General features: G+C 41.7%; 1 protein-coding gene and 1 long non-coding RNA gene across 2 annotated transcripts; both read left to right on the top strand.

The window, feature by feature from the left end:
• Positions 1–24: 24 nt before the first annotated feature.
• On the top strand, positions 25–8,820 carry PHF5A (PHD finger protein 5A). The gene is made up of 4 exons (XM_083462624.1): positions 25–255; positions 2,202–2,225; positions 4,777–4,943; positions 8,313–8,820. The coding sequence occupies exons 1-4, from the start codon at positions 204–206 to the stop codon at positions 8,400–8,402; spliced, it is 333 nt and encodes a 110-aa protein (XP_083318750.1). The 5' UTR covers positions 25–203; the 3' UTR covers positions 8,403–8,820.
• An 883-nt stretch (positions 8,821–9,703) lies between these two features.
• On the top strand, positions 9,704–10,605 carry LOC310687506. Its single transcript, XR_014516448.1, has 2 exons — positions 9,704–10,225; positions 10,303–10,605. It is a non-coding gene; the product is annotated as an uncharacterized lncRNA (long non-coding RNA).
• The last annotated feature ends 3,172 nt before the right edge of the window (positions 10,606–13,777 follow it).

Below are 13,777 nucleotides of genomic sequence, written 5' to 3'. Positions count from 1 at the left end.
TTATAAGGGCTACGAAGAAACAGGTTATTTATTTGCGGGATATTCGAGTGTGGTAATCCGGCGCGGTAGCGCGCGAAAGGGAATTAAAAGCCGGTTTGTGTGGAGGTGGGCGAGTGTGTAGGACCTCCGCTTTCCCCAGGACCTGAAGGGGTCAAAGGTGAAAGGCCAGTAACGACAGCGGCGCGAGGCGAAGGGGTTCAGGGATGGCCAAGCACCACCCGGATTTGATCTTCTGCCGCAAGCAGGCGGGCGTGGGTGAGGCCCCCCTTCCTTTCCCTTTTCTCTCGGACCGGGAGCCTCGGGGTGCCTGGGCTGCGCGCGCGGCGGGAGGCGGGCGGAGAGCAGCGGCCGGGAAGGCCCCACCGTCCGGGTCTCCGAGGCTCGACTGACTTCTGCCCTGGTCCAAACGGCAAAACGCGGCGAGGCCTCACGTCTGAAACGGAATTGCGAACCGGCGCGCTTGGGCCTCACTCGTTGTGGCTGAAGTCGGAGCCGCCCAATGAAATCGGATCGGCGGGAGATTCAGAAATGGACTGGCGAAACCTCATTCTCATCATCTCGCAAGCGGCAGTGAACTCGGGGGATTCCGTGCCCTCAGATGCAGTGATAGTCGCAGGCTTAGGTGGCTTTAGAAGGAGCTTTAAATCAGCCGAGGTCTAGTCCGTTTAACCGTTAGCCGTGATAGCTGAATTCAGAGCATAAGTTCTGCATAAAGTAGTTGCTCCTTAATGGCTCTCCTATCCTCAAGTTGCCAACTGGCCCCTAGGATGGTTTATATTGCATGCATATGCATCTCTGGAGCCCATCACTGTTCCTCTCTCTCCCGCCCCCGTCAGATATTCCTTAACACAGTGCAGTGTTCGTATGCCAACCCTGCAGCTGTCATAAGCAGACCTAGATGGAAAAACAAGTACTGTATATCTGCTGCATCATTGTGGCTTGTAGATGGAAGCATTTAGGTCCTGCTGTATAATATTGGAACATGATTTGCACACTTAAGTTCTGATCAATCACTAGCATCTAATTAAAAGGATTTCAGCTAGCTGGGCTGCAAAAGAGGAGATCTTCTTGCAACCAAATACAGTACTTGCTTAAAGTGGAATGAATGTTGTATCAGTTACAACAGTTTTACATGAGTCACATAGTCATATCTAATGTCCTACATTTCTGTCCCCTCCTGCTTTTAACTGATATTTTATTAACTGCTTCTTAGCAGCAAGGATTTTTAATTTTTTTTAATCATACTTGCTACAAGATTTTCCTACCATACAACTACAGGTTTTGGGCCTCCAGCCCTCTCATTTACCTCTGGAAGTTGTAAGTTTACATGATGCTGCATCACTCTCGGCCTGTGACGTACATAAGACATAAGGCTTTGCTATTTGTATTTTCATCAAAATAGCGCATTCTTTGCCTTCATTCCCTATGAGTATTACATTCTTACTGCTGTTTTGAAAATGACAAGCTCTAATCTTGGCAAAACACATTAGGCAGAGTGAGGAAAGATTATGTTTGCTTTAAGTTTAGTCCTGCCAATAACGTATTAACAGTGAAAGCCTACGGTTGCATTCCTAAAAACACGTGCCTGGAAACAGGTCCCAATGTTTGAAACTGAAGGGAAAATATAAAGGCTGTTTCTTAAAATATACTCTCGTACTTTGTGCCATGTGGCCTTTCTGCCACTGCACTGTATCTAGCTACTCACTGATTAAAGTTCGTTCAGTTTACCTTTGACTAAGCATGGATAGGACCAGCCCCGAATATCAGTCTGGATAGGATCTTCTCACAGAATACCAAAAGTTTTTATTAAACATTTTAGTTAATTGCCTTTAAAACCTATTATTCTCTCATAGTTCACCCATCCCCACCTGAATATAAGGTTAATCTTGAAGAGTAGTACAGTGGTACCTCAGGTTAAGAACTTAATTCATTCTGGAGGTCCGTTCTTAACTTGAAACTGTTCTTAACCTGAAGACCACTTTAGCTAATGGGGCCTCCTGCTGCCGCCGTGCTGCTGGAACACAATTTCTGTTCTCATCCTGAAGCAAAGTTCTTAACCCGAGGTACTATTTCTGGGTTAGCGGAGTCTGTAACCTGAAGCGTCTATAACCCGAGGTACCACTGTACAGATTCTAGAAATAATGTGGAACTTTCAGAATTTCCAAATGAATGTTATTCATTTTTCTCCATTTTTATTGCAGCTATTGGACGACTATGTGAAAAATGTGAGTATAGCTTTTTACATACTGTGTGTCTTCTGTGATTTAGAGCCCAATATTGTGAATCAGGATTTCTTCCAAGCTGAGTAAAGTCTGTCTTCTAAAATGTAATTACACTTATAGGTATAACCAGTGCATTTTTTTCTAGAAAAATAGGTGCCAATACTCACCATGAAGTTGTTACAGTAAGTGCCACACTTTTTAACAACAAAAAGAGGTGTTGCTAGTGCATACTCTTGAGTACCCCCTGAAAACAAGCACTGAGTATGATGCCATTTTAAGTTTAAAATTCTAGTTACACATGTAGTATAATCCTGTATTTGCATATTCAGAATTTTCCCACTACAGTATGTTCACTGAAACGTACTCCCAGGCAAATTAGTATATAACTGCAGCTTGGATGTTCAAGACTTGCCATAGACTTGAGAAACTTCAGCTTTTCACCTAAACCTGTCTGAAACATTTTCTAATCTAAACCCAAGAGAAGGAATATACAAATTGGCAACATACCTATATGTTTACTTTAGATAATTTAAAAATAAAGTAGTCATGGTGGATCAATGCTATATAGATTGTAAGGGGTGAAAAAAGTTGGTAAGAGTTTAAGAGAAGAAAGGAAAGGGTTGAAAAATGTATCAAAACATGGCAGCCATTCCCTCCAGTCCCCCTTTAACTTCATGCTTCCTAAGAGCTTTGCAATGTTAAGCAGGGATGTCTGTGTTGCTCCAGTACTACTGTAGCTACATTTTTCTCAAACTTAGAATGTCTGAAGAGACCATGGGCTGTTTCAGATGTAACGTTAAACCATAGTTTGGCACTGGCAACTTAAGACTTCAAGGAAGCAGACCAGGAAAGCAAGGCACCTGTGAAAAGAAGGAAGGTGTGCACCAGCCACAGGCTTCTTGATGCACCACATCATGCTTTGGACTTTTGTCCAATCCAGCCCACAGAAAACACTCTTAGCATTCCTGATATTCTGCAGCTGTCTTTACTGGCATTTTAAGACGTAACAGTCACACATGCATTAGCATGTGTGCTAATCAGGGGCAGCGAAATTCAGGCTCAAGGGCCAAATTCCAGGCCTTTCTGCCTGGCCCCTGGAACTCACGCCAGTACACACCTCACTGACCATGCTTCACACCCCAGGAGCTCTTGCCTGGCTGGAATGTGTCCTTGAACTCTGATAATTCCTCTTGTACTCATGGATGGAAGATAGAGAGGGTTGATTGAGTGTGCATAGAAACTAGGCTATTTTACAAAGGTAAAATTTAAATTTGGTGCCATGCCCACTTTTGCCCCACCTCACCCTACCCACCATTGGCATGTAGCTCCAGGAAGGCTGCCCAGAAAAGAATGCAGCCCTTGTGTTGAAAAAACACCTGCACTCCGGAGTCTCCAAAGCACTATTGCACCTGTTCCTCTGGTCCTTAAAAAGCACAGGTACCTGTAAAGTGAAAGCAAAACTTCAGGCCACATAATGACCAGGCTAGCTAGTGTGCATTTTGAGGTGAAACTAGGCAGAAGTAAAAGATGTCAGAAGGAATAAAAGGATGTCAGAAAGGATGAAGTTATGGGCAGATTATGGCTTTTCCTAATATCGCTATTGGGGTAACATATGCTGTCTCTCCTGGTCATAAAAGGACAGGATAACAACACAAGCTATTGCAGACAGGAAAGAGATGCTTTTTCAGCCCAGGGATGCAGAGTAAGAGAGTAGAAGGTGCTGCACTTGGGTGCTTCCCAGGGCTACTTGCCACACAAATGAAATGACTCCCTACTCCTGCCCCATCCTCGAAACTAGAAATACAGCAGTACTGGGGGGAAACTATAAGATGGTCTACTGTAGCTGTTACCCAGGAGATTATCAGCAGCATTCTTAAAAAGAATTTGTTCACCTTCCGAAAGAAAGAGCAAGTTAAACAAGTCCTTAGTAGGAATAAAGATTAGATGGACGAGGGTAATGGGATATGAAGCTCTTCGTCTTTAAGTCATTTGCTTGGATATGGTCCAGGCTGGCAGTGCTTGTCATTGCCATCTGTTGGCTATTTACTTACTTGCTAACTTTGGTTCCATACCTCAAGAGCTATCTACAACAATAATGGCTTCAATTATGTATGTGTGCACTTCCCCGTTCAGCCTTTCCTAAAGCCAAATTAAGAAAAGAAGATGACTGAATATACCTTTCAAGTGTAGAAGATTGCATGGGCATTATATGATTGATGTATCTGTGATGCAGCATTCTGTGTTCATCCGTGCACAGAGATGCTGATTTGGTGTTACCTATGATTAAAAAAATTCAAAAAATGTGGCAGACTGGTTTATGGAGAAGTTCAATCAAATGCCAATTGCTTTGGGCTTTTATCTGTAAACAACTCAAGCCATTGTATTTGGGGTGTGGCAACTCCACCTTAAACACATCTGCCTGGAAGCAAACCCAGTTAACGCCTTGCTTTTGTAGCATGTTCTGTGGGTAATCTAATAAGCTGTGTATATTCTTTCTGTGGGTGGCTTGTCTGCATCTTTTCTTTCACTTGAAATACGTGTACTTATTTTGCAGGTGATGGCAAGTGTGTTATTTGTGACTCTTATGTGCGGCCCTGCACACTGGTGCGCATATGTGATGAGTGCAACTATGGGTCTTATCAAGGGCGCTGTGTGATATGTGGAGGTCCTGGTGTCTCTGATGCATACTACTGTAAAGAATGCACCATCCAGGAGAAAGATGTAAGATTGTTACAGGGGTTTGCATTTTTCCGCTCTCTAAGTTGCAATTGTTTGTTCTTAAATATTATCGTTGGCCCATGTGTTGGTAAACATCTGAAGCCTGGGATGCTTATATTCTAATATCTATATGCTCTCATGTCCACTACCTTCAATAAAGGCCTATTCATACTTGTCTCTTTCAAAAGGGCCCTAAAACAAACATAATTTATAATTTCAAACTCTTCTAAAATAACTTATGGCTGCAAACCAGTAGACAGATTTCATTCATGCCTTAGATTACAAGAGATCAAGGACAGGGGTTTAAAAAATAAAAATCAGCATTGGCAGTTGAACCTTTAATATAAAATTATAGTATCAACTACTAGCCGTTGTAGTGTAGTAATATTCTAAACAGCAATCTGGGTTAGCAGTCTTGGGGTGGGGTGGTTTGTAAGTAGCAATGGTATCAGATTTTGTCGCCAGTCCTACAAATTCCTTTGTAATGTCACTTGTTGAGATTCCTCCGTTGCAGGGGGTTAGACTAGATGACCCTCAGGGTCCCTTCTATGAATTTGGGACACCTTATATTTTTGTCTGAGGGTGGGTATTACAATGTTGCCACAGTAGAGCTGGTGTTCTTCTGTACCAGAAACCCTTACAGTAAGAGCAGATTCAGACTGTTTTAACAATGAATGAGTACAGGGAAAAATGCCTTGACTCTAAAGTGGCCTTGTGAAAAATAGGTCAGGGCTCATGCATCTTTAATAGTTGTAGAGAAGAGGGAAGGTACATCTTTTAAAGGTGCAGGAGCTCCTGTGCTCTCTTTTTTCACCTTGCTGCTCCAATTGTACCACAGAAATGCAATTATCTATAAAGTGAAATGCACCTGTTTTGCTGGTTGCTACGCAGGGACAATAGAAGTGACCTTGTTCCTACCCAGCCATCTCACATTTGAGTTGAAAAATCAGCAGAAGTAGAGAGCATGGCTCTTGAAAATGGAGTAGCTGACAATTAGCTTCATTCTGTCTGATACTAACTGTGTAGGAAGAGCTTGGGAGGAGGGGTTTTTTAAAAAGGAAAGGCTTTTTGAATTTGCATATACATTACTTGATGATTTGCAGTTGAATGTGTATTGACTACCTCCATTTAAAAGTACTGTTTGAGATGCTGTGACATTAGGGCCATCTATGGTGTGATAGATGCTTTATGAGTAAGTCGACATTGGATTCTACAGTTGAGTGCATGTTGAATGTGTGCATAAACTCGTCTCAGCTGTAGACAGAAAAGAAGGCACTAGGGCTGCTAGACAATATGAAGAAAATGGGTCAGTAACAATGGGTTCTTTTAGCATAAAGTACTGCTGCACCCAGGTTAAGATGGAATTCTATGAAGAGGATCCTCTCCAAATCAGACAGATGCTAAAATGGCGAGGCCATGAAGTGCAGTTGGAACTGGTTTTAAAGCTATTTCTATACTTGTGGGAAGTTTGTCAGTGAATACAATAGGGTAGCCAAGTGAAAAAGAGGCCAGGGCTCCTTCACCTTTAAGAGTTGTGTGGGCGCCCTGTCTGCAACTGTTTGCAACTGATCGCACAGTAATGAAAGTGGCCCTCCAGAAAACGTGGCATAGGGCACGCACAAAATGTGTCACTTCAGACTGGGGAGGTATTTATTGATTTCCTGTGTGAAAGTGTAAACTGAGGAAAATATTGCATCTGCTGAGCGGGTAGGTTGGTGAAGAGAATCCAGTACCCTGCAAAAAGTTCACAGATCTATCAGCTTAAATGTAACTGAAAATTATCTGTAAGGTGGGTTCCTCCAGCTGTAACTGTACCACGCTCTGTTCCTTCATCCCTTCACAGCAGCTCTTGGAACAATAAGCAGTCCTTGCCTACCCTGAATCCAAACTACCCTGGCATATTCAACAGCAAATGATCTTCTACCTGCCTAACCCTTTAGCTGCCATGCCAGTAGTGTTAGAAACTGAGATATGGAAGATAGGAGCCAAATGGCACCTTGAACCTATGTTATGGGTGCAGCAACAGAATGTCTAGGTGCGCTTTTTTTATAACAAGCATACAAAGCTGAAAATGAATGAACTGCAGCTAAGATATTATGTTCATTTTTCACGTGCTCTACTCCTTCCCCTGCCAACCCTCCTAATATTTTTCAGACGGTCTCTTCTCCAGTCTTCAGAGAGTAGCTGGAAGTGGGGAGGCAGAAAAGGGTCCTCCTTTCCTTCCACTCTGCAATTTTTAGTCTGAAATCTTAGGCGCAGTACTGCACCCAGAGCTCAGAAACTGCTCGCGCTAAGGAAATTCCCTGTCACAATGGGAGTTTCGAAAACTGCATGCCAGTAGCAGTCTGTAAGGTGCCACAGAAATGAGAAAGAATGCAAAATGGAGAAGCTTCTCAAAAGTGCCAACTGAGATTCATTACAGCTCAGTGCATTTCAGAACAGTTCTTTCTTCAGGAACTACCTCAAGCCATCAAATTCTGTAAAGTTGAACAGCAGCATGCTATTTGACTTCTTGAGGAGCTCACATATTGGCTTTCAATTGCTTTTTCATTTTCTAGCTCTTATGGTGGTTTAGATAAATCTGAAAATATGCTGGTGTATCTGCAGAAAGCTGAAGCAAAGTTTTTGAGTTGGGCTTGCAAAGTGCTTAATATTCTTGTTCTGTACAGCTCTTAATATTTCTCACTGTCCATGCCTGCTTTTTTTGGGTAGCCATGTCATACTTGGAGTAGACCAATTAAATCAATGGACTTACAGTAAGTCAGCCATCACTAACTTAAATCTTGATTTTCATGGGTCTGCCGAGTATGACTTTGGATCTTTTAATCCCTCTGTCTTTGCAAAAACACTCCAAATTCTGCAAAGCCCCAAACACCAAGGCCAGATTAAATAAAGGAGCTTTGTGCAACTTATTCTGGATGTAGAATTCATACGCCCCTGGTAGATAAAATTGAATTGCAGCACTATCCTAAAATAGTGTGCAGTGGTACCTTGGGTTAAGAACTTAATTCGTTCTGGAGGTCTGTTCTTAACATGAAATTGTTCTTAACCTGAAACACCACTTTAGCTAATGAGGCCTCCTGCTGCCGGTGTGCCGCCGGAGCACGATTTCTGTTCTCATCCTGAAGCAAAGTTCTTAACCTGAGGTAATATTTCTGGGTTAGTGGAGTCTGTAACCTGAAGGCAGAATCTCTGTTGGACTTCAAATGAAAGGTTGGCATAACTATCTGTAGCCAGTATGTGTATCAGAATCGGGTCTAGTGTTGAGTGTGTTTTTCTTGCACACCCTATCTGAACTGTGAAGTAACTTGTATGATACATTTATTAGCATTACCCTTGCTCTAACTATATCCCTTTTCTGTTCCTTTTCAGAGAGATGGCTGTCCCAAGATTGTCAATCTGGGCAGCTCAAAAACAGATCTCTTCTATGAGCGAAAGAAGTATGGCTTTAAGAAAAGGTGATCCCATCTCCACCATGGTACATTTGCTGGAGACTGCAAGGATTCTTTTTTTTAAAAAAAAAAGGACTGCCATCTTACTGGAAAGCAGCTCATTTGTTCTTAGTCCTTAAAATTTGTTGCAGAAACTAGTATGTAAAACTAAATTTGGAGGTTGCTGTCTTCCCTGCCATTCCTCAGTGGTCCCTAATGTTACCAAGGGAGTTGAGCATCTTTATTGCATCTGTGTCTCAGAGGAAAGAGATTTACATTTCAGCCCCTGTGACTTCCAATCTACCCCTTTATAGATAAGCAACCTAAATTTCTGTTGACTGGATCCTTTCACTTAGTGTTATGACTGTGCCTATATTTTCCCTGAAGTAAGCCAAGGCACATCATCTTTGTGAATTATGCATCAATAAAGTTTTATAGTAGTCTTCTAATGGAGGGTCCTGTCTCTGAATCTCTCCATATTGTTCTTTCTTGGCTCCTGTTGTTAGATATGTATAAGATGATATCCTCCAACAGTGGCAAGTTTGAAGTCCAGAGCACTGAAAGGCTTTAAAGAACAGCAGTTCATATTGTCTTAACGTGTGTCTTGCATCAGTGTGAAATGCTTATGCTGTAAAACCGCCATTCTTGCCTACTGTTGAAAAAGTCTAGTTGCCATTTGAGATTTACCCAGTTTTGTTCTAGTGCAATTATCCACATAGAACTAGTTCAGCAGCAGGAAAATGACATCCTACTGCTGCTACAGACAAAAGACCCATGAGAAGCAGACTATAAAAAGATGGGTGTTGCCCTGCCCAGATTATTCTTCCATCCCATAAATGGCATTGTTATGAGCTGTGATTACCAGATTCCAAATCACAGCCAGACATTGTGCACAAGTTGTCGTCTCTGAAGGGAAATAGTTGGTGTGGTAAAAGGTGTGGTAATAAACTTGTACTTCTAAGCACCAAGGTGCCTCTACATGGTAGAAAGCTACTCTCCACAGAACAGGTTTGGCAAGAGAAGCAGCAAGCTTTCTACATACTCGCAACCCTGGACCTCAGCCTTTGCTTCCAGGGTTTCTGAAAACAGGTCACTCTTAAGTGACCTTATTCAATTCTATAGTCCACTGTGCCTGTTAGGCAAAGCATATTAACACACCACTACAGCATAGCCATGAATAACATTGTTTATCAAATGCTATAACTGGAACAGGTTTCAGTATACAGTGGTACCTCAGGTTACATACACTTCAGGTTACATACTCTTCAGGTTACAGATTCCGCTAACCCAGAAATAGTGCTTCAGGTTAAGAACTTTGCTTCAGGATGAGAACAGAAATCGTGCTTCAGCAGTGCGGTGGCAGCAGGAGGCCCCATTAGCTAAAGTGGTGCTTCAGGTTAACAGTTTCAGGTTAAGAACGGACCTCTGGAATGAATTAAGTACTTAACCCGAGGTACCACTGTACTCTGTACTAGCTCCAAAAGCATACTTTTGGAATTTTGATTTTTATAGATGGTTTCGTAATATTGCTTGCCTTTCCTATTTTTTTAATGCGGGTGAAGCTTTTTCTTCTTTTTACAAAAAATGGTAATGGCTCTAGAGGCTGTTACTGAGCTAGTGCTGGGGACCAATAAGATATTTTACCTTTGGGGAGCAATTGGATGGGAGGATGGGACCAGAATGGAAAGACTCAAGATGCAAACTATTGCAAATCTATCCAGTCATGTAGCCACCAGTGCCACAATGGGTCAGTGTGTCTGGCTGTTAACCAGAAGGTTGGTGGTTTGAGCCCTCCCAGGGATGGCTGTGGGCAGGATTCCTGCATTGCAGGGGCTGGACTAGATGACCCTTGAAGTCCCTTGTTGTTGTTGTTTAGTCGTGTCTGACTCTTCGTGACCCCATGGACCAGAGCACGCCAGGCACTCCTGAAGTCCCTTCCAACTCTACAATTCTATGCTTCTATGAGAAATTAATTCTCAAAATGAAGACTGTACTCTAGATTGGTAGTGCTTACAACCCCAGTTTGGCACGGCCATGTCTTCATCTGTCCTACATCAGACATCATATCAGGTATAAAGCAGGTAGGCATGGCTTAGCCCAAATGATCTAATGGGCCAAATGGAGAGGACTGGTGGACCATAGGTTCCCCACATTGGGTATATGATGTGGAATGGCTGAAAATGGCAAGAAAAAGAAGATGATGTGGAAAAGCATGAAAAGTGTTCAGAACATGACTTGTGACATGATTTGTGGATTTCTTGTCTTGGTCTACTGTTTATGTTATAGACTAAAATATTTGATACAAAGAGAAGTGACATTCCTTTTAATGTGAGCTACTGTCTTGTTTAATGTGAGCTACTGTCTTGAATCCCCGCGACGGGGTGAACTTCCATTGCTTGGTCCCTGCTCGTGCCAGCCTAGCAGTTCGAAAGCACGTCAAAGTGCAAGTAGATAAATAGGAACTGCTGTGGCAGGAAGGTAAACGGCGTTTCCGTGCACTGCTCTGGTTCGCCAGAAGTGGCTTAGTCATGCTGGTCACATGAGCTGTACACCGGCTCCATTGGCCAATAAAGCGAGATGAGCACTGCAACCCCAGAGTCGTCCGCGACTGGACCTAATGGTTAGGGGTCACTTTACCTTTACCTTTATTGTCTTGTTAATGAGGAGTTTTGCTTCTACTTGGCACAGATATCTCAAATTTGATACGTGTTTGTGCCTTTCTCAAACTTGTTGGACTACGACCCCCATCATCCCTGACCACTGATCCTGGTATCAACAACATCTGGGGACCCAGGTTTGAGAGACTTGGTTTAATGCCTAAAAATCCAACAAAAGTGACAATGTAAAGCAGGCTGCTCAGATAAGAAATTTATTCTGATTTCTTTGCAACTTTTTGTTATGAGACTAAACATCTTGTCTTATCACCAAGCTGGATGAATTCCACTAGCCGCATGTGGCAGCCATCTAGGGGCTCAATAAACTTGATTTTACTTCCTTCCTGGACCTGCAAAATTGGAATGGGGGAGTGCTTGGCATGCCACAATAATGTGGCTGGTGGGCTATTTTCAACTTGAGGAATTACAAATTATACAGGCCTGCATTAGTAAATCTCCAGGGAAACCAATGTTACCAAGATACAGTGTGCACTACTTTTAGCGACCTTGGCACTCAAAAGCTTGTACCACATGATGTGTAGTCACTAATAGCATAGGCTCCTTATCTTTCAGTTACAAAGTTTAAAGAGTGTTTTTAAAAGATTTAAAAACCAGTGCAACCTCTATGGAGAATAGCTTTTTCAAGCCTGCATTTACCAATCCTAAATCCAGTCACTATATTTCAGCCTGGCTTTTCCTCTGAAAATGGAGCCCAAAGCCTGCCTTGTGAGATTATTGTATAGAAAGAATGAAGCAAATATTTATGGTATGGATGCTGAACTCATGTTGGTCCTACAATAATACAATTTGTAAAAACAAAAAAACCCCACACACAACAAAACTTGTATGAAGGTCTGTGTAAATTGTGCTCTCTGGTGTTGAGAATATATTATGTACCTTTCAGCTAGCCCTGCTTAAAATGCATTGTTATGTTCACATCTATGCCTTTGTGTCCCATTAGATGCACAGCTGGCCAAGTTCTATGAAAATAAACCTTGCAATGTTTTGTTTAGGCCAAGAAAGGAGTCATACCTACTAAGCTGAAATTTGCTCATGTGAGGAGACCTGGAGTGGCCCATAATAGCCCGTTAGTAATATGCTTTAATCATGTGTATCACATGCCTGATCATCTTCCTGAGTCTTACATGTAACCATCTTAAAATGGGTGTGATCAACTCAGTAGTTTTCTGTCTCATGGCTTCTCAGACTTTGCCATCCCAACTATCCTTGTCAAGGAAGCAATTATCTTACCTGGTCAAGTTTTCCCAAGTCAGGTGAGCACTTGAGGGAAGGCATAAAGACACTGAAAAACAGAGTTGGCCCCATGATTTCCAGCTTGGTAAGTCAGCTCAGGGAAATAGACATAAAGGAGGGATGAGGAATCTATGGTGTTGGATGCCTACATCCCATCATCCCCAGTGAGCACGATCAATCATCAGGAGGGATGGAATTTGTAGTCCAATAATATCTGGATGGCCACAGGTGCCCTATTAATGCCATTAATCAAGAAGAGGGTGGAGGAGAATGACTTGTTCCTCCCCTCACAAAAGTCCACACCTCTCACCTTTCAGTCTTAAGATAAAGAGAACTAAATTGGAGGATGATTTGAGATGAATAAGTCTGACTTTGTAGTATATATTGTGTTTTGCACCTTCATGGTGAGTAACTGCTCCTTGTCAAACTGTTTCTTCATTTGAAAGGCAGGAAAGAACTAATTTCCTTGGGTTGTAAGTGTCAGGTGATGTAAAGGTAAAGAATGCTGGGCAATGAGTAAGTGCTCATTACACCTAATTATAGACTGACTGGTCTTTCTTGGTATTAAAAACTCACAGCAAAGCTAGTATGGTGGAAGGAATGTTTTTCCTCTCCTATGAATAGGATTTATTCAGTCATTGGCAGCAATATTAACTATGTTTTCTGGATTATTTTTAAAGTGTATTAAATGTGTGTGTTGGTTTCCACTAAAAAGTTCCAAAGCAATTTACAGATAAAAAATACAATAATAAAATTACTAAATAGTAAAAACTGATTTAATAATATAATAAAATACCATTAGGGCTGCCCATGTGCCTGGGAAATTTTTAAAAAGTGCAAAACAATTTAATCCAATTTAAAATCAATTAAAATGTAATCTTAGGCTGCAATCCTATACTCGCCTAGGAATAAGTTCCACGGAAGTCAGTGAAGTTTACTTCTGAGTAGACATGTATAGGATATTGCACTGTTAGAAAAGCTACATAAATTGCAGTGTCAGTTTGAAACTGGACTGGTCAGTCTAATGTAAGGCTGGTTTACTAGAAGCAAAATAAGGAATAGCTGGATTTAATAATAAATTGTGTGTCTTTGCTGAAAATGTTTTCTATTTCAGTTTGTCTTCCTAATTCTCCCTGACTGGTTCCAAATGGATACGAATGATGAAAAGATCATGGAAATATAGATGCAATAATTGACGGATATATCTGAGAATAGACGTGTGTGCTGCATTTCAATGTATTGTGGAGCAAGCCTTACTGAATATACAAGGATCTGTTTTTTCATAAACATGCATGGTGGTTCAGGGTGCATGTATTCCTTCAAGTATAGCATAGATGACTGGAATATTATATTTCACCTTTGTAAAAAGAGCACATGAACCATGGAAAAATTAATGCTTGAGGCATCTCTACATAGTATGTCAGTGGACAGTTCTGGGTGTCATTGCCTTTATTTAAATATTTGGAACATTGTCTTCCCAATAAACAACCAAATATGC

This window comes from Podarcis liolepis, assembly GCF_965112155.1.
Source record: "Podarcis liolepis genome assembly, chromosome: 10".
In the NCBI taxonomy this organism is placed as follows: domain Eukaryota; kingdom Metazoa; phylum Chordata; class Lepidosauria; order Squamata; family Lacertidae; genus Podarcis; species Podarcis liolepis.
Note: the sequence above shows the minus strand (reverse complement) of the source record. Positions and strands in the feature narration are given on the sequence as shown.

What these genes read in the sequence shown, in the direction of transcription:
- PHF5A (XM_083462624.1), top strand. Translation starts at nt 204, where the DNA reads ATGGCCAAGCACCACCCGGATTTGATCTTCTGCCGCAAGCAGGCGGGC. An exon ending in CCGCAAGCAGGCGGGCGTGG is followed by an intron (nt 256 to 2,201) that starts GTGAGGCCCCCC and finishes TTTTTATTGCAG; the next exon opens with CTATTGGACGACTATGTGAA. An exon ending in TGGACGACTATGTGAAAAAT is followed by an intron (nt 2,226 to 4,776) that starts GTGAGTATAGCT and finishes CTTATTTTGCAG; the next exon opens with GTGATGGCAAGTGTGTTATT.